The following is a 19,065-nucleotide window of genomic DNA, read 5'->3' as shown; positions in this document are numbered from 1 at the left end:
AGTGTCTTTACATTAGAGTCTGATCAAACTCTAAAGTGTCTTCTTTACATTATAACTCTAAAGTGTCTTTACATTAGAGTCTGATCAAACTCTAAAGTGTCTTCTTTACATTATAACTCTAAAGTGTCTTTACATTAGAGTCTGATCAAACTCTAAAGTGTCTTCTTTACATTATAACTCTAAAGTGTCTTTACATTAGAGTCTGATCAAACTCTAAAGTGTCTTTACATTAGAGTCTGATCAAACTCTAAAGTGTCTTCTTTACATTATAACTCTAAAGTGTCTTTACATTAGAGTCTGATCAAACTCTAAAGTGTCTTCTTTACATTATAACTCTAAAGTGTCTTTACATTAGAGTCTGATCAAACTCTAAAGTGTCTTCTTTACATTATAACTCTAAAGTGTCTTTACATTAGAGTCTGATCAAACTCTAAAGTGTCTTCTTTACATTATAACTCTAAAGTGTCTTTACATTAGAGTCTGATCAAACTCTAAAGTGCACCTGAAGTCCACGCGCGCGCCCGCAGGACTGTGCAGTGCGCGCTCCCGCTGCACAGATATGCTCCAGCCATGTCGCCATTTTGATCTGAAAAATATGACTGAGTTTTGCTGCTTCTTTTCGTGCTACCTTAGCCCCGCGCGTCACTTAGTTTCCGCGTGAGTCGGAGCCGCTCACGGCGCCGTGTGAAGCCGTCGCACCGGTGTCACTGTCACGCAGCTGCTCGTGACCAAAGGCAGTGTTTGTGCGCTTTGTGAGCCGCCGCAGACATTCAAAACAAAACACTTCGGGCTAGCGTTAGCGCGCTAGCACTTAGCAACGGAGCTAGTGACTTATTAGCTTGCTGCCAGACGGAAAAACTCTGCCAACAACAGTCAAAAACCACCAAAGGGCTAACGAGAGGGCTCCAGACCAAAGGTAAGTCCAGTGACCTTGTGTCCGGGTGAGTTTTAGCGCGCGCGGGAGTGAAATAAAGTGCAAACCGACATCGCCAAAGTTGCACACAAGTTGGTAGAGCTGGGCAAGTTGGCTACACCACGTCGCTACCCGTTCCACCGCTGGGATATTAGCATCGGGCTAATCAGGAGGAAAATGGGAACTGTGCACTGTTGCGCTAATTAAACTGTCGAGTGCTTAATTACGATGCGACTTGATCGATCACGAGCCCGAGGAACGCGTCGAGATTAAAGAGAAGTGCGAGAAAAGGACGAGGAAAAGTGCCAATGCATCAGACTAGCTCCTGATGCACTTCTATGGCACAGTGAAGTCTGGACGTCTGTGTAAATGTAGGCTTTCTTTATACATCTGCATTTGCGGGTTATTTTTTTTTAAACACATTTCGCAGTCAAACACAATCAACGACCAGAGAGTGAAAGGCACAAGTAAAAAGAAATAAAGCAGAAATTCAAAAAATAACATGTTTGTCCGGCTTATGTACTCGTAGTAGCAGTAGCAGTAGCAGTTGTTGTTGTAGAAGTAGTAGCAGTAGTTGTTGTAGAAGTAGTAGTATAATTTGTAGTAGTAGTAGTAGGAGTAGTCATAAGTTTAGACATTGTTTTTCTTTACGTTTATTACTTTCTACGTTGTAAACAGAGACTGAGCTCATCCAAAATAAGAAAGATGAATGGAATTTTGTATCAAAGAATAAGATATGAAACAAGTATTCTAGTATTCTCTAGATTAAGATTCAAACCCTTTGGCCTCCTCTCACTTAGCTTTATTATGAAGTCACCTGAGAGCGTTTTCTCTGTTCGGCCTCGTCAGGTTCGTTAAAGTTAATCGCTTATCGAGCTAATCGTTAGCTAATTTAGTAACTCCAAATGACGCCCTGAGCAGAGAGAAGAGCTTTATGACTCCTACAATGCAGTGAAAAATAACTCTTCATCTTCATCTTGATCCAGTTTAGTCCACATCTCATTCATGGGCCGTTCGCTTTCTAAATTACTAATCGATTAATCGAAAGAATAGATTAATCGACAATCAAAATAATCGTTAGTCGCAGCCCTAGTTTAAAAATAATACATTGTCTCACTTTTTAACGACTCAGTTGTGTTCAGTGAGAATGTGCAATGTCAATAAAGAAAAAAAAAAAAAAAGTCCAAACGCTGGTATTGCACATGTCCAAACACTGGTATTGCACATGTCCAAACACTGGTATTACACTGGTATTATACATGTCCAAACGCTGGTATTGCACATGTCCAAACGCTGGTATTGCACATGTCCAAACGCTGGTATTGCACATGTCCAAACACTGGTATTGCACATGTCCAAACACTGGTATTGCACATGTCCAAACACTGGTATTGCACATGTCCAAACACTGGTATTGCACATGTCCAAACACTGGTATTACACTGGTATTATACATGTCCAAACGCTGGTATTGCACATGTCCAAACGCTGGTATTGCACATGTCCAAACGCTGGTATTGCACATGTCCAAACACTGGTATTGCACATGTCCAAACACTGGTATTGCACATGTCCAAACACTGGTATTACACTGGTATTATACATGTCCAAACGCTGGTATTGCACATGTCCAAACGCTGGTATTGCACATGTCCAAACGCTGGTATTGCACATGTCCAAACACTGGTATTGCACATGTCCAAACACTGGTATTGCACATGTCCAAACACTGGTATTGCACATGTCCAAACACTGGTATTGCACATGTCCAAACACTGGTATTGCACATGTCCAAACACTGGTATTACACTGGTATTATACATGTCCAAACGCTGGTATTGCACATGTCCAAACGCTGGTATTGCACATGTCCAAACGCTGGTATTGCACATGTCCAAACACTGGTATTGCACATGTCCAAACACTGGTATTGCACATGTCCAAACACTGGTATTGCACATGTCCAAACACTGGTATTGCACATGTCCAAACACTGGTATTGCACATGTCCAAACACTGGTATTACACTGGTATTATACATGTCCAAACGCTGGTATTGCACATGTCCAAACGCTGGTATTGCACATGTCCAAACGCTGGTATTGCACATGTCCAAGCGCTGGTATTGCACATGTCCAAACGCTGGTATTGCACATGTCCAAACGCTGGTATTGCACATGTCCAAATGCTGGTATTGCACAATGTTAACGGCATCAACACCAAGAGGTCACACACGGTCAGAAAAAAGGTTTATTGTTTTTAGGTTTATTGCAAAATTCACAAAGTAGTAACTTGCTTCACTTTTAAAGTGCAACAGGAAACAATAATAATCATAATAATAATGGCAAAAGATGAAATAAAATGGGGCATCGATAAAAAATAGAATTAACTAAACAAAAATAAGAGACACAAGCGATTATAAAAACAGATTGTCACTGCTGAACAAGTGCTATTCACATCTTTAAAGAGCACGATTAACATTAAGAGCAGCTCTTTAAAATGTCATTTCACTGTTACAGTATTTCAGTCCTTGTAGGGTCAATTATTGTGAAACACGACCCCTTTTATGACAACAAAATGCACACAAAAAAAAGAAAGAAAACCTCAACCCGCGACTGTCAAATAAAGAAAGTACGAAGTCGACTTGGCAACTGTGTCCGACATCTAAAAACAATAGAAAAACAGGCCTGACCAGAAAGCATGAGGAAAACCATGAGCTCATCACATTACGAGGAGCTGGATCTGATTTTCACTGAAACGTGAAAAAGAAAAACTAAAGATAAAATAAAACCGCTTTGTTTACCCTGTTTCTCTTTTGCACGTAATAAAGTAAAATCCAGATCTGTCGTGGAAGCATCGGTTCAGGTGAAAACGAGACATGGAAAGTGTTTTATTGTCAGAGAATCAGTGGGAGGAGCCGTGGGAGGAGCCGTGCGTTACGTCGTTTTTAAACTGCGTAACTTTATTCCACTCGTATCGCGGTCGCACAAACCGCTGTCTGAGAGATCGGTCTCTTTTAACAGCAGCTCATTTAGTTTTTTCCCCGTTGTCATGGTGATAGCGTGGCCCGGGTGCGACTTATACTTATATTTGTACTTTATTTATTTGTCTATGGGAGTTTTTATTTATCTATAGGAGATCTTCTACTGAAAGTGTTTTTCAGACTTCCTATAAGTGATCTGTTCTTCTGTATCTACCTCTGTATCTACCTGCGTTGCACCAATGAAATTTCCCCATGTGGGACAATAAAGGAATATCTTATCTCTTATCTTATCTTATATATTTATACTTAAGATAAGATAATCCTTTAATATCCACACAAGGGGAAATTTCGTTGTTGCACTGCAGTAGAAACAGGAGGAAAAGACAGATTATAGAAGTTTCAAAAACACACTCTTAATAGAACTCTTATGAACAAAACAAAAAACTCTTATTAACAAAACTCCTCTCCTGTCTTAATAGGAAATGGAGGGGGGGAAATAAAATAAAATAAAATAGATAATAAAAAATACAAAATAAAGATAAAAATCAGATAATAATAATATTAATAATATACTTATACTCCGGAGCGTCTGTGATATTATTTGTTATTTTCACACTTGCAACCGCATTTCATACTCCAGCCTTTAATTTTCATGGTTGTGTAGTGCTATAGTTCTTGTCTTCTCCTTTGGGTGCTGTCCTCCGGGTCTCTTTTGGGTGCTGTCACCCTGGTGTCCTCCTCTGGGTCTCCTTTGGGTGCTGTCACCCTGGTGTCCTCCTCTGGGTCTCCTTTGGGTGCTGTCACTTTGGTGTCCTCCTCTGGGTCTCCTTTGGGTGCTGTCACCCTGGTGTCCTCCTCTGGGTCTTCTTTGGGTGCTGTCACTTTGGTGTCCTCCTCTGGGTCTCCTTTGGGTGCTGTCACCCTGGTGTCCTCCTCTGGGTCTTCTTTGGGTGCTGTCACTTTGGTGTCCTCCTCTGGGTCTCCTTTGGGTGCTGTCACTTTGGTGTCCTCCTCTGGGTCTCCTTTGGGTGCTGTCACCCTGGTGTCCTCCTCTGGGTCTTCTTTGGGTGCTGTCACTTTGGTGTCCTCCTCTGGGTCTCCTTTGGGTGCTGTCACCCTGGTGTCCTCCTCTGGATCTCCTTTGGGCGGTGTCCTCCTCTGGGTCTCCTTTGGGTGCTGTCCTCCTGGTGTCCTCCTCTGGGTCTCCTTTGGGTGCTGTCCTCCTGGTGTCCTCCTCTGGGTCTCCTTTGGGTGCTGTCCTCCTCTGGGTCTCCTTTGGGTGCTGTCCTCCTCTGGGTCTCCATTGGGTGCTGTCCTCCTCTGGGTCTCCATTGGGTGCTGTCCTCCTCTGGGTCTCCTTTGGGTGCTGTCCTCCTTTGAGTCTCCTTTGGGTGCTGTCCTCCTCTGGGTCTCCATTGGGTGCTGTCCTCCTCTGGGTCTCCTTTGGGTGCTGTCCTCCTTTGGGTGCTGTCCTCCTTTGGGTCTCCTTTGGGTGCTGTCCGCCTTTGGGTCTCCTTTGGGTGCCGTGGCGTGTTGCTGTTGAAGTAAACAGAAATCTGAGCTCAGTCAGTTGATTTGTGTTTTATGCCAAGGTTACGGCCGATCACATTTCTTCCCTCTTCCTCCTCCGTCTCCCCCTCTTCCTCCTCCTCTTCCTCCCACTCCTCTTCCTCCTCCGTCTCCCCCTCTTCCTCCTCCTCTTCCTCCCACTCCTCTTCCTCCTCCGTCTCCCCCTCTTCCTCCTCCTCTTCCTCCCACTCCTCTTCCTCCTCCGTCTCCCCCTCTTCCTCCTCCTCTTCCTCCCACTCCTCTTCCTCCTCCGTCTCCCCCTCCTCCCACTCCTCTTCCTCCTCCGTCTCCCCCTCTTCCTCCTCCTCTTCCTCCCACTCCTCTTCCTCCTCCGTCTCTCCCTCTTCCTCCTCCTCTTCCTCCCACTCCTCTTCCTCCTCCGTCTCTCCCTCTTCCTCCTCCTCTCTGTGGGCCTCAGGACAGGACTTCCTTCTCCCTGGAGCACAAAGAGCTACAGTTTTAATTAGTTAAACTTGAATCAGGATTAAATGTTTTGTCTCTGAAATGACTTTAACACTTCAGTTCATTTAACGTCTTTATCTAATGCTATCACCTTGTGGTCAGACTCACCTTGTGGTCAGTCTCACCTTGTGGTCAGACTCACCTTGTGGTCAGTCTCACCTTGTGGTCAGACTCATCTTGTGGTCAGACTCACCTTGTGGTCAGACCTTGTGGTCAGTCTCACCTTGTGGTCAGACTCACCTTGTGGTCAGACTCATCTTGTGGTCAGACTCACCTTGTGGTCAGACCTTGTGGTCAGTCTCACCTTGTGGTCAGTCTCACCTTGTGGTCAGACTCACCTTGTGGTCAGTCTCACCTTGTGGTCAGACTCACCTTGTGGTCAGACCTTGTGGTCAGTCTCACCTTGTGGTCAGACTCACCTTGTGGTCAGACTCATCTTGTGGTCAGACTCACCTTGTGGTCAGACCTTGTGGTCAGTCTCACCTTGTGGTCAGTCTCACCTTGTGGTCAGTCTCACCTTGTGGTCAGACCTTGTGGTCAGTCTCACCTTGTGGTCAGACTCACCTTGTGGTCAGTCTCACCTTGTGGTCAGACTCACCTTGTGGTCAGACCTTGTGGTCAGTCTCACCTTGTGGTCATACCTTGTGGTCAGACTCACCTTGTGGTCAGACCTTGTGGTCAGTCTCACCTTGTGGTCATACCTTGTGGTCAGACTCACCTTGTGGTCAGACTCACCTTGTGGTCAGTCCTTGTGGTCAGACCTTGTGGTCAGTCTCACCTTGTGGTCAGTCTCACCTTGTGGTCAGACTCACCTTGTGGTCAGACCTTGTGGTCAGTCTCACCTTGTGGTCAGACCTTGTGGTCAGACTCACCTTGTGGTCAGACTCACCTTGTGGTCAGACTCACCTTGTGGTCAGACCTTGTGGTCAGTCTCACCTTGTGGTCAGACTCACCTTGTGGTCAGACTCACCTTGTGGTCAGTCTCACCTTGTGGTCAGTCTCACCTTGTGGTCAGACTCACCTTGTGGTCAGTCTCACCTTGTGGTCAGACCTTGTGGTCAGACTCACCTTGTGGTCAGTCTCACCTTGTGGTCAGACTCACCTTGTGGTCAGACCTTGTGGTCAGTCTCACCTTGTGGTCAGACCTTGTGGTCAGTCTCACCTTGTGGTCAGACCTTGTGGTCAGACTCACCTTGTGGTCAGACTCACCTTGTGGTCAGTCTCACCTTGTGGTCAGACCTTGTGGTCAGTCTCACCTTGTGGTCAGTCTCACCTTGTGGTCAGACTCACCTTGTGGTCAGACCTTGTGGTCAGTCTCACCTTGTGGTCAGACCTTGTGGTCAGACTCACCTTGTGGTCAGACTGCTTTTGAAAACCTTCTAGAACATCTACACTGTTCTCAGCGTGTGGGTGGTCTCCTCTTCTCACTCTCTTAAGTCGTTAAAATGTTTTAAAAGTTTGTAGGACACAATCTAAGGAGTTTATATCCAGATAAATACAGCCCGTTATTCTTATTGTTTACTTATAAATGAAACGCTTGTGAACTTGAACTTGTTGTTGTCTGACCAACTTCTGACCCCTGTGTGACATCTTTGACCTCAGTGTAACTTCTGTGTGACCCTTGTGTGACCTCCGACCCTTGTGAGACCTGACGCTTGTGTGACCTCCGTGAGACCTGTGACCCCTGACCCCTGTGTGACCTCTGAGACCTGTGACCACTGACCCCTGTGTGACCTCTGAGACCTGACGCTTGTGTGACCTCTGTGAGACCCCTGACCCCTGTGAGACCCCTGACCCCTGTGTGACCTCTGTGAGACCTGTGACCCCTGACCCCTGTGTGACCTCTGAGACCTGACGCTTGTGTGACCTCTGTGGGACCTGTGACCCCTGACTCCAGTGTGACCTCTGTGAGACCTGTGACCCCTGACCCCTGTGTGACCTCTGTGAGACCTGACCCCTGTGTGACCTCTGAGACCTGACGCTTGTGTGACCTCTGTGAGACCTGTGACCCCTGACTCCAGTGTGGCCTCTGTGAGACCTGTGACCCCTGACCCCTGTGTGACCTCTGTGAGACCTGACTCCTGTGTGACCTCTGAGACCCCTGACCCCTGTGTGACCTTTGTGAGATCTGTGACCTCTGTGAGACCTGTGACCCCTGACCCCTGTGTGACCTCTGAAACCTGTGACCCTTGACCCCTGTGTGACCTCTGTGAGACCTGTGACCCCTGACTCCTGTATGACCTCTGAGACCTGTGACCCCTGACTCCTGTGTGACCTGTGCCCCCTGTGTTGTGACCTCCGTGTGACCCATCTGACCTCTGTCTGACCACTGTGTGACCCCTGTGTGACCTCTGTGATCCCTGCAGGTTATGGTGGTGCTGCAGAGGTCGTCTCTTGCAGAGGTCCAGCTTGGAGCAGACTCATGCTGATAAATGCCAGGCCGTGCCGCCCTTTGTCCACGTCTCGACCACAGATGCCCAGCCACCCGCACGGGACGCCTGAGTAACAAGAGCCGCTCTTCATCCACTGGTAACTCATAGTAACTGAGGTGGTCACTTCTCAGACATCTCACTGACCCTCTCCTGTCTCCTGCCCCTCAGGGCTGTGCCCCCCCTCCCAGTGGCAGCCATGTTTTGGAAGTTCGACCTTCACACCACGTCCCACATCGAGCAGCTCCTGGAGCGCGAGGACGTGACCCTGCGAGAGCTGATGGAGGAGGACGACATCCTGCAGGAGTGTAAGGCCCAGAACCGACGCCTGCTGCTGTTTCTGTCCCAGGACCAGTGCATGAGGGAACTGGTGCAGCTGATCACCACCGAGCCGTCTGAGGAGCTGGAGGAGAGGAGCCGCTTCAAGTGAGCAACACGCTAACACCACATGCTAACTGTTCACTATCATGTGAGCAACACGCTAACACCACATGCTAACATTCACTCACATGTGAGCAACACGCTAACACCACATGCTAACTGTTCACTATCATGTGAGCAACACGCTAACACCACATGCTAACATTCACTCACATGTGAGTAACACTCTAACACCACATGCTAACCTCACTAACATGTGAGCAACACGCTAACACCACATGCTAATCTCACTCACATGTGAGCAACACGCTAACACCACATGCTAACCTCACTCACATGTGAGCAACACGCTAACACCACATGCTAACCTCACTAACATGTGAGCAACACGCTAACACCACATGCTAACCATTCACTCACATGTGAGCAACACGCTAACACCACATGCTAACCATTCACTCACATGTGAGCAACACGCTAACACCACATGCTAACCTCACTAACATGTGAGCAACACGCTAACACCACATGCTAACCTCACTAACATGTGAGCAACACGCTAACACCACATGCTAACCATTCACTCACATGTGAGCAACACGCTAACACCACATGCTAACCATTCACTCACATGTGAGCAACACGCTAACACCACATGCTAACCATTCACTCACATGTGAGCAACACGCTAACACCACATGCTAACCATTCACTCACATGTGAGCAACACGCTAACACCACATGCTAACCTCACTCACATGTGTACAGATGATTCATCTGGACTGTTTTTAAAGAGCCATCAGCCTCCTAATGTCCCTGGCTCACTCTCTCTCCTCCTGTGTAACTGATGACATCAGAATGCTGTGGGCGTCGACCTCTCCAGGATTCAAAACTCCATAATAAACGACCGAAAGGTTGAATCTTAAACCACAGTTTAAGATGTCGGTGTAATCCCTCATTCGTCCAGGCGTGTTCCATAGTAGAAAAAGCTTCAGTTGTAGTCATCTGGACTCAGTTAGAAAAAATAGACGTTTCGACTCTCATCCAAGAGTCATTGTCAATAAAAGAATTTAGATCGAGAACTCCGATATTAATACTGTTCTGTGGTAAGACCCGCCCATTGGACGGAGCCTTCCTGAAGTAGAAAGAGTTGTTTGTTTCAACAGAAACTCCCCCCTTGTATCTACCGAGCCTATTCAGAATTTTAATGGGCTATTAGAATCCTCTTTGTCTTTGTGAGACCCTGGCTCAACCACCCTGAGTAACTGATTAGCATCTAAATGTCCTGGTCCTGGTCCTCTACCTTTCCAGGGGTTCAGTATACCATTATAAATAACAGGAAGATTAAACCTTAGCCCTCCATTTCTGTTTAAAGAAGGTCTTTCTTTTTTAACAAAAATAGCTTCCTTCAAGTCAAGGAAGCTATTTTTGTTAAAAAAGAAAGACCTTCTTTAAACAGAAATGGAGGGCTAAGGTTTAATCTTCCTGTTATTTATAATGGTATACTGAACCCCTGGAAAGGTAGAGGACCAGGACCAGGACATTTAGATGCTAATCAGGTACTCCGGGTGGTTGAGCCAGGGTCTCACAAAGACAAAGAGGATTCTAATAGGCCATTAAAATTCTGAATAGGCTCGGTAGATTCAAGGGGGGAGTTTCTGTTGAAACAAACAACTCTTTCTACTTCAGGAAGGCTCCTCCCAATGGGCGGGTCTTACCACAGAACAGTATTAATATCGGAGTTCTCGATCTAAATTCTTTTATTGATAATGACTCTTGGATGAGAGTCGAAACGTCTACTTTTTCAAACTGAGTCCAGATGACTACAACTGAAGCTTTTTCTACCACAGTTTAAGATGTAAACATAGTTTCTAGTGAAACCAACAACACCTTTTATCAGGAAGGATAAATCCTGTAGGAGAAAGTGGGTAGAGTAGGAGTTCCAGGTCTTGATTCGCAGATTGAGAATGACTCTTGCATGAGAGTCGAAACGTTTTGTTTTTCCTAAAAAACAGGATCGGGTCTGGATCAGACCTGGATCCAGACCTGATCGTGACCTGATCCAGACCCGATCCAGACCCGATCCAGACCTGATCGTGACCTGATCCAGACCCAATCCAGACCCAATCCAGACCCGATCCAGACCCGATCCAGACCCGACCCAGACCCGATCCAGACCTGATCGTGACCTGACATGACCCAGACCTGATCCAGACCCGATCCAGACCCGATCCAGACCTGACCCAGACCTGACCCAGACCTGATCCAGACCCGATCCAGACCCGATCCAGACCTGATCCAGACCCGATTCAGACCCGATCCAGACCTGACCCAGACATGACCCAGACATGACCCAGACCTGACCCAGACCTGACCCAGACCTGATCCAGACCTGATCCAGACCTGATCCAGACCTGACCCAGACCTGACCCAGACATGATCCAGACCTGACCCAGACATGACCCAGACATGACCCAGAGCAGGTGAGTCTCTGGTTCAGTCCAGTGGACCAGCCTGCGCTCGGGCCGGTCAGAGTCTGGCCTTTCTACGTTCACACTAAAGGAGTTTGTTACATGTGAAGAAGCCATACAGGAAGTGGTACTCGAGTGGGAGGAGTTATTTCTGTCTCCTCAAAATCTACACCATGACGGCTTCAGAAACGACACAGATGGTTCTTGTGCAAGTGGTTCTCCTGGTTCTCCTGGTTCTCCTGGTTCAGGGTCGACCACCGTATGACATCATCGCTTTGCCATTTACTCAATATACAGCCGTTTTAATGTGAAAAGTAAACGCTTGGCTCGATAGTGTCACTCGCTCGTCTCCATGGTGATTCATGCCATACTTTGGAACATTCCGGGCAGAACGATAAGTGTGTGTGTGTGCGTGTTCCGGCAGGTTCCCGAACATTGCGTGTGAGCTGCTGACCTCAGACGTGTCCATCCTAAACGACAAACTGGGCGCGGACGAGTCGCTGCTGGAGATGCTGTACCACTTCCTGGAGCAGGAGGCGCCGCTGAACCCGCTCTTAGCCAGCTTCTTCAGCAAGACCATCGGAAACCTCATCGCCCGCAAAACGGAGCAGGTTTGTACCTCCTCTGACCCTCTACACCTCCTCTGACCCTCTACACCAGGGGTGGGAAAACTACGGCCCGCGGGCCACATCCGGCCCGCAGGGCCTTTCAATCCGGCCTGCCAAGCTTGTCCAAGTAATATTAAAAAAATACATAAATATTTTATTTATTTTTTTCTTTTCCTTTTTTTGCCCTCAGGCATCTGTCTGCACTTGTATCCTTAATCAATATGACGTGAAATGAATTAAATAATAGATTCAATAGCCTATATTTGACAGAAAAGTTATATTTGATTTGATATTAAATTTTTTTTTTTTTTTTTTTTTTCACAACAATGATGGCGGGCCGGCCCTCCAGTACTTGCCTGGATTTGAATATGGCCCTGCTCTACACCTCCTCTGCTGCTCCTCTGTCCCTCTACACCTCCTCTGCTGCTCCTCTGTCCCTCTACCCCTCCTCTGCTGCTCCTCTGTCCCTCAACCCCTCCTCTGCTCCTCCTCTATCCCTCTACACCTCATCTGCTCCTCTGTCCCTCTACACCTCCTCTGCTGCTCCTCTGTCCCTCTACACCTCCTCTGCTCCTCCTCTATCCCGCTACACCTCCTCTGCTCCTCTGTCCCTCTACACCTCCTCTGCTGCTCCTCTGTCCCTCTACACCTCCTCTGCTGCTCCTCTGTCCCTCTACACCTCCTCTGCTGCTCCTCTGTCCCTCTACCCCTCCTCTGCTCCTCCTCTATCCCTCTACACCTCCTCTGCTCCTCTGTCCCTCTACACCTCCTCTGCTGCTCCTCTGTCCCTCTACACCTCCTCTGCTCCTCTGTCCCTCTACACCTCCTCTGCTGCTCCTCTGTCCCTCTACAGCTCCTCTGCTGCTCCTCTGTCCCTCTACCCCTCCTCTGCTCCTCCTCTATCCCTCTACACCTCCTCTGCTCCTCTGTCCCTCTACACCTCCTCTGCTGCTCCTCTGTCCCTCTACACCTCCTCTGCTGCTCCTCTGTCCCTCTACCCCTCCTCTGCTCCTCCTCTATCCCTCTACACCTCCTCTGCTCCTCTGTCCCTCTACACCTCCTCTGCTGCTCCTCTGTCCCTCTACACCTCCTCTGCTGCTCCTCTGTCCCTCTACACCTCCTCTGCTCCTCTGTCCCTCTACCCCTCCTCTGCTCCTCCTCTATCCCTCTACACCTCCTCTGCTCCTCTGTCCCTCTACACCTCCTCTGCTGCTCCTCTGTCCCTCTACACCTCCTCTGCTGCTCCTCTGTCCCTCTACACCTCCTCTGCTCTTCTGTCCCTCTACCCCTCCTCTGCTCCTCCTCTATCCCTCTACACCTCCTCTGCTCCTCTGTCCCTCTACACCTCCTCTGCTGCTCCTCTGTCCCTCTACACCTCCTCTGCTGCTCCTCTGTCCCTCTACCCCTCCTCTGCTCCTCCTCTATCCCTCTACACCTCCTCTGCTCCTCTGTCCCTCTACCCCTCCTCTGCTCCTCCTCTATCCCTCTACACCTCCTCTGCTCCTCTGTCCTTCTACACCTCCTCTGCTGCTCCTCTGCTCCTCTGTCCCTCTACACCTCCTCTGCTCCTCTGTCCCTCTACACCTCATCTGCTGCTCCTCTGTCCCTCTACACCTCCTCTGTTGCTCCTCTGTCCCTCTACACCTCCTCTGCTCCTCTGTCCCTCTACACCTCCTCTGCTCCTCTGTCCCTCTACACCTCATCTGCGGCTCCTCTGTCCCTCTACACCTCCTCTGCTGCTCCTCTGTCCCTCTACACCTCCTCTGCTCCTCTGTCCCTCTACACCTCATCTGCTGCTCCTCTGTCCCTCTACACCTCCTCTGCTGCTCCTCTGTCCCTCTACCCCTCCTCTGCTCCTCCTCTATCCCTCTACACCTCCTCTGCTCCTCTGTCCCTCTACACCTCCTCTGCTGCTCCTCTGTCCCTCTACACCTCTTCTGCTGCTCCTCTGTCCCTCTACACCTCCTCTGCTCCTCTGTCCCTCTACACCTCCTCTGCTGCTCCTCTGTCCCTCTACACCTCCTCTGCTGCTCCTCTGTCCCTCTACCCCTCCTCTGCTCCTCCTCTATCCCTCTACACCTCCTCTGCTCCTCTGTCCCTCTACCCCTCCTCTGCTCCTCCTCTATCCCTCTACACCTCCTCTGCTCCTCTGTCCTTCTACACCTCCTCTGCTGCTCCTCTGCTCCTCTGTCCCTCTACACCTCCTCTGCTCCTCTGTCCGTCTACACCTCATCTGCTGCTCCTCTGTCCCTCTACACCTCCTCTGCTGCTCCTCTGTCCCTCTACACCTCCTCTGCTCCTCTGTCCCTCTACACCTCCTCTGCTCCTCTGTCCCTCTACACCTCATCTGCTGCTCCTCTGTCCCTCTACACCTCCTCTGCTGCTCCTCTGTCCCTCTACACCTCCTCTGCTCCTCTGTCCCTCTACACCTCATCTGCTGCTCCTCTGTCCCTCTACACCTCCTCTGCTGCTCCTCTGTCCCTCTACCCCTCCTCTGCTCCTCCTCTATCCCTCTACACCTCCTCTGCTCCTCTGTCCCTCTACACCTCCTCTGCTGCTCCTCTGTCCCTCTACACCTCTTCTGCTGCTCCTCTGTCCCTCTACACCTCCTCTGCTCCTCCTCTATCCCTCTACACCTCCTCTGCTCCTCTGTCCCTCTACCCCTCCTCTGCTCCTCCTCTATCCCTCTACACCTCCTCTGCTCCTCTGTCCCTCTACCCCTCCTCTGCTCCTCCTCTATCCCTCTACACCTCCTCTGCTCCTCTGTCCTTCTACACCTCCTCTGCTGCTCCTCTGCTCCTCTGTCCCTCTACACCTCCTCTGCTCCTCTGTCCCTCTACACCTCATCTGCTGCTCCTCTGTCCCTCTACACCTCCTCTGCTGCTCCTCTGTCCCTCTACACCTCCTCTGCTCCTCTGTCCCTCTACACCTCCTCTGCTCCTCTGTCCCTCTACACCTCATCTGCTGCTCCTCTGTCCCTCTACACCTCCTCTGCTGCTCCTCTGTCCCTCTACACCTCCTCTGCTCCTCTGTCCCTCTACACCTCATCTGCTGCTCCTCTGTCCCTCTACACCTCCTCTGCTGCTCCTCTGTCCCTCTACCCCTCCTCTGCTCCTCCTCTATCCCTCTACACCTCCTCTGCTCCTCTGTCCCTCTACACCTCCTCTGCTGCTCCTCTGTCCCTCTACATCTCTAGTTACACAGAGGAGACAGTTTTGGTCTGACGTGAAGCATTTGGACCGTTTCAGGTGATCACGTTCCTGAAGAAGAAGGAGGGCTTCATCGGCCTGGTCCTCAAACACATCGACGCCTCGGCCATGATGGACCTCCTGCTGCGCCTCATCAGCTGTGTGGAGCCGGCGGCGCTGAGGCACGACGTCCTGCACGTGAGTGACCCACGGCAACCGGGGCTCCTCTGTGGAGCCCCTCAACACTGAGGGGCTCCTCTCCTCTGTGGAGCCCCTCAACACTGAGGGGCTCCATCTAGTCTCCAGACTATTATAACATTGATTAGAAGCTGGTTTTTGATGCTTCAGTAAATGCTGCTTGGGTGTGGTTTTATCTCCACATGTCGTCCGTGTGGAGCGTGTTCTTCTAAATGTGTGTTTGTGTTTTCAGTGGTTGAACGAGGAGAGGCTGGTGCAGAGACTCACGGAGCTGATCCACACCGGGAATGACGACGAGGTGTGTGTGTGTGTGTGTGTGCATTTGTTCATGTGCTTGTGTGTGTGTTCACGTGTGTGTTTGTGTGCGTGTGCAGGATCAGGTCGGCTCAGGACGGCTCGAAGCAGGTTTAGAGTTCCCAGATCCACATTGTTTGGACATGATAGTGAAGGAGGTGCAGAGCAGGAGGAGCAGACCTACGTGCAGAGCAGGAGGAGCAGACGTACGTGCAGAGCAGGAGGAGCAGAGCAGGAGGAGCAGACATACGTGCAGAGCAGAGCAGGAGGAGCAGAGCAGGAGGAGCAGACATACGTGCAGAGCAGAGCAGGAGGAGCAGACGTACGTGCAGAGCAGGAGGAGCAGAGCAGGAGGAGCAGATGTACGTGCAGAGCAGAGCAGGAGGAGCAGACGTACGTGCAGAGCAGAGCAGGAGGAGCAGACGTACGTGCAGAGCAGGAGGAGCAGACGTACGTGCAGAGCAGGAGGAGCAGACGTACGTGCAGAGCAGAGCAGGAGGAGCAGACGTACGTGCAGAGCAGGAGGAGCAGACGTACGTGCAGAGCAGGAGGAGCAGACGTACGTGCAGAAGATTAGAGCTGCCGAAGTGCAGTACAGTGATCCCTCGTTTATCGCGGGGTTACGTTCCAAGAAGAACCCGCGGGAGTCGAAATCCGCGTGCATATTAATCCATAACGTTATTGACACACAGGTAGAGAAGACGCGGAGAGACTGTTTAGCCAATCAGAATGCAGAACACAATGCATGATGAAAATCCGCGAAGCAGCGAGAGCGTGAAAAGTGAACCGCGTTATAGCGAGGGATCACTGTATTCAACTTTCCCACGCGTCTGAAGCGACGTCGCACACTCTACTGCCCCCTGGAGGACAAAGGCCGCATGCTCACTGTGGTCACTGCCAACGAAGAGTCTGAAAGCAAAGCAGCCGATCGTTAGCAGCCGGCTAATGCTAGTTTACATGTTCTTGAGTGGCACAAAACGCCGGAAGAACTGTAACAAATGTAAAAGTGTAAAGCTGAGTATGTAACCGACCTAAAAGCAGATAAACCACACTCGCGTTTATCGCTGACGCAGACGTTGTTATCAGACCGCCCATGTTTTTGTGTCCGTTTGTCAAGGGAGTTGTTCCGCCGCAGTCAAAGTGTCCTTTATCTCCCCCTGAGCTAAGTTCTGCACTGTCTAAACGAAGAAAAACAACATTAGACATCCAGCAAATGATAAAGCAAAAAAAAAGAGAAAATCAAGGCACACAAAGCCCAAAGAAAACCTGTAGTACATCATGCAGTACATCATGCAGTACATCATGCAGTACATCATGCAGTACATCATGCAGTACATCATGCAGTACATCATGCAGTACATCATGCAGTACATCATGCAGTACATCATGCAGTACATCATGCAGTACATCATGTAGTACATCATGCAGTACATCATGCAGTACATCATGCAGTACATCATGTAGTATAACCTCTGTGACAGTGAAAGAAGGGCACGACGCAGACGAGATGAGGTTAAGTCCAGTGTTTCCTCGGGGCTTTGACTCTCGTCTCTCTCTTTTCCCAGAGACAATCAAACGCGTCCCAAACTCTCTGTGACATCATCCGCCTCAGCCGCGACCAGGCCAGTCAGATGCAGGAGAACTCCGAGGACCCGCTCCTGGCCGTCCTGGAGTCGTAAGTACCACACGACCCGCTCCTGGACGTCTTTTGTAGAGCAATAGAAGTGACAGTGCAGTGAAGGTGCTTAGGCAGTGTTCATGAGTCCAACGGCAGAGGGAAAGAAACTGTTCTTTCGACGGGATGGACCTAGCCTCCTGCCTGAGGGGAGTGGCCTCCTGCCTGAGGGTAGTGGCCTCCTGCCTGAGGGGAGTGGCCTCCTGCCTGAGGGGAGTGGCCTCCTGCCTGAGGGTAGTGGCCTCCTGCCTGAGGGGAGTGGCCTCCTGCCTGAGGGGAGTGGCCTCCTGCCTGAGGGGAGTGGCCTCTCGTCTCAGAGTCCTAGAGACGTACAGGTCCTTCAGAGATGGAAGTGTACAGTCGATCACCTTCTCAGCAGAGGTCGCTGTAGTCTATGTTTGTTCCTGGCTGTGGCTCCAGTCTTCGTTTCAGCTACTTTATTCAGTTTACTTGTTCTTGTTTAGTCTCTTTTATATCACTTCTTTTATTTGATTTGCTTCCATTATTCTGAACAATGTTTGCTTCTAATATTTTGAGTTTTGTTTTTATTTCGTGTTTTTTTATCCTTTTGTTTTGAGTGTGATTTCTCTGTTTCAGGCAGGAGAGCGTCACTGAGCTGCTCAAGAACATGTTCGAGGGAGAAAAGAGTGAGGCCTCCATCGTGAACGGGACTCAAGTGCTCCTCACTCTTCTGGAGACCAGGAGGTCAGGGTGAGTCAGACTCTATGTAGCTCTGGTCAGTCTGATCTCACGTGTCGTAGCTCTGGTCAGTCTGATCTCACGTGTTGGGGCTCTGGTCAGTCTGATCTCACGTGTCGGGGCTCTGGTCAGTCTGATCTCACGTGTCGGGGCTCTGGTCAGTCTGATCTCACGTGTTGGGGCTCTGGTCAGTCTGATCTCACGTGTTGGGGCTCTGGTCAGTCTGATCTCACGTGTCGGGGCTCTGGTCAGTCTGATCTCACGTGTTGGGGCTCTGGTCAGTCTGATCTCACGTGTTGGGGCTCTGGTCAGTCTGATCTCACGTGTTGTGGCTCTGGTCAGTCTCATCTCACGTGTTGTGGCTCTGGTCAGTCTGACCTCACGTGTTGGGGCTCTGGTCAGTCTGATCTCACGTGTCGTGGCTCTGGTCAGTCTGATCTCACGTGTTGTGGCGCTGGTCAGTCTGACCTCACGTGTTGGGGCTCTGGTCAGTCTGATCTCACGTGTTGGGGCTCTGGTCAGTCTGATCTCACGTGTTGGGGCTCTGGTCAGTCTGATCTCACGTGTCGTAGCTCTGGTCAGTCTGATCTCGCGTGTTGTGGCTCTGGTCCGTCTGATCTCACGTGTCGGGACTCTGGTCAGTCTGATCTCACGTGTCGGGGCTCTGGTCAGTCTGATCTCGCGTGTTGGGGCTCTGGTCAGTCTGATCTCACGTGTCGGGGCTCTGGTCAGTCTGATCTCGCGTGTTGGGGCTCTGGTCCGTCTGATCTCACGTGTTGTGGCGCTGGTCAGTCTGATCTCGCGTGTTGGGGCTCTGGTCAGTCTGATCTCACGTGTTGTGGCGCTGGTCAGTCTGATCTCACGTGTTGTGGCTCTGGTCAGTCTCATCTCACGTGTTGGGGCTCTGGTCAGTCTGATCTCACGTGTTGTGGCGCTGGTCAGTCTGATCTCGCGTGTTGTGGCTCTGGTCAGTCTGATCTCGCGTGTTGGGGCTCTGGTCAGTCTGATCTCACGTGTCGGGGCTCTGGTCAGTCTGATCTCGCGTGTTGGGGCTCTGGTCCGTCTGATCTCACGTGTTGTGGCTCTGGTCAGTCTGATCTCACGTGTTGGGGCTCTGGTCAGTCTGATCTCACGTGTTGGGGCTCTGGTCAGTCTGATCTCACGTGTTGGGGCTCTGGTCAGTCTGATCTCGCGT

General features: G+C 50.1%; 1 protein-coding gene across 2 annotated transcripts in view; it reads left to right on the top strand.

Moving 5' to 3' along the window:
- Nucleotides 1-555: 555 nt before the first annotated feature.
- The window catches only part of LOC140367015 (serine/threonine-protein phosphatase 6 regulatory subunit 2-like), a 38,621-nt gene continuing 20,111 nt past the window's right edge, over nucleotides 556-19,065 (top strand). The window contains exons 1-8 of one of the 2 annotated variants that reach the window (XM_072453303.1): nucleotides 556-916; nucleotides 8,294-8,456; nucleotides 8,528-8,782; nucleotides 11,633-11,819; nucleotides 15,065-15,202; nucleotides 15,435-15,500; nucleotides 17,062-17,171; nucleotides 17,769-17,882. In XM_072453303.1, the coding sequence (XP_072309404.1) occupies nucleotides 8,556-8,782; nucleotides 11,633-11,819; nucleotides 15,065-15,202; nucleotides 15,435-15,500; nucleotides 17,062-17,171; nucleotides 17,769-17,882 (842 nt within the window). In that variant the 5' untranslated portion in view covers nucleotides 556-916; nucleotides 8,294-8,456; nucleotides 8,528-8,555. The remainder of the gene's footprint in view (nucleotides 917-8,293; nucleotides 8,457-8,527; nucleotides 8,783-11,632; nucleotides 11,820-15,064; nucleotides 15,203-15,434; nucleotides 15,501-17,061; nucleotides 17,172-17,768; nucleotides 17,883-19,065) is intronic. The other variant, XM_072453304.1, reaches the window with a different exon arrangement.

The sequence above is a fragment of the Eucyclogobius newberryi genome, unplaced genomic scaffold (genome assembly GCF_026437365.1).
Source record: "Eucyclogobius newberryi isolate DKJ021-1_F unplaced genomic scaffold, fEucNew1.0.hap1 SCAF_2, whole genome shotgun sequence".
In the NCBI taxonomy this organism is placed as follows: Eukaryota; Metazoa; Chordata; class Actinopteri; order Gobiiformes; family Gobiidae; genus Eucyclogobius; species Eucyclogobius newberryi.
The sequence above is the reverse complement of the archived record's forward strand: the minus strand, read 5'-3'. Positions and strand labels throughout refer to the sequence as shown.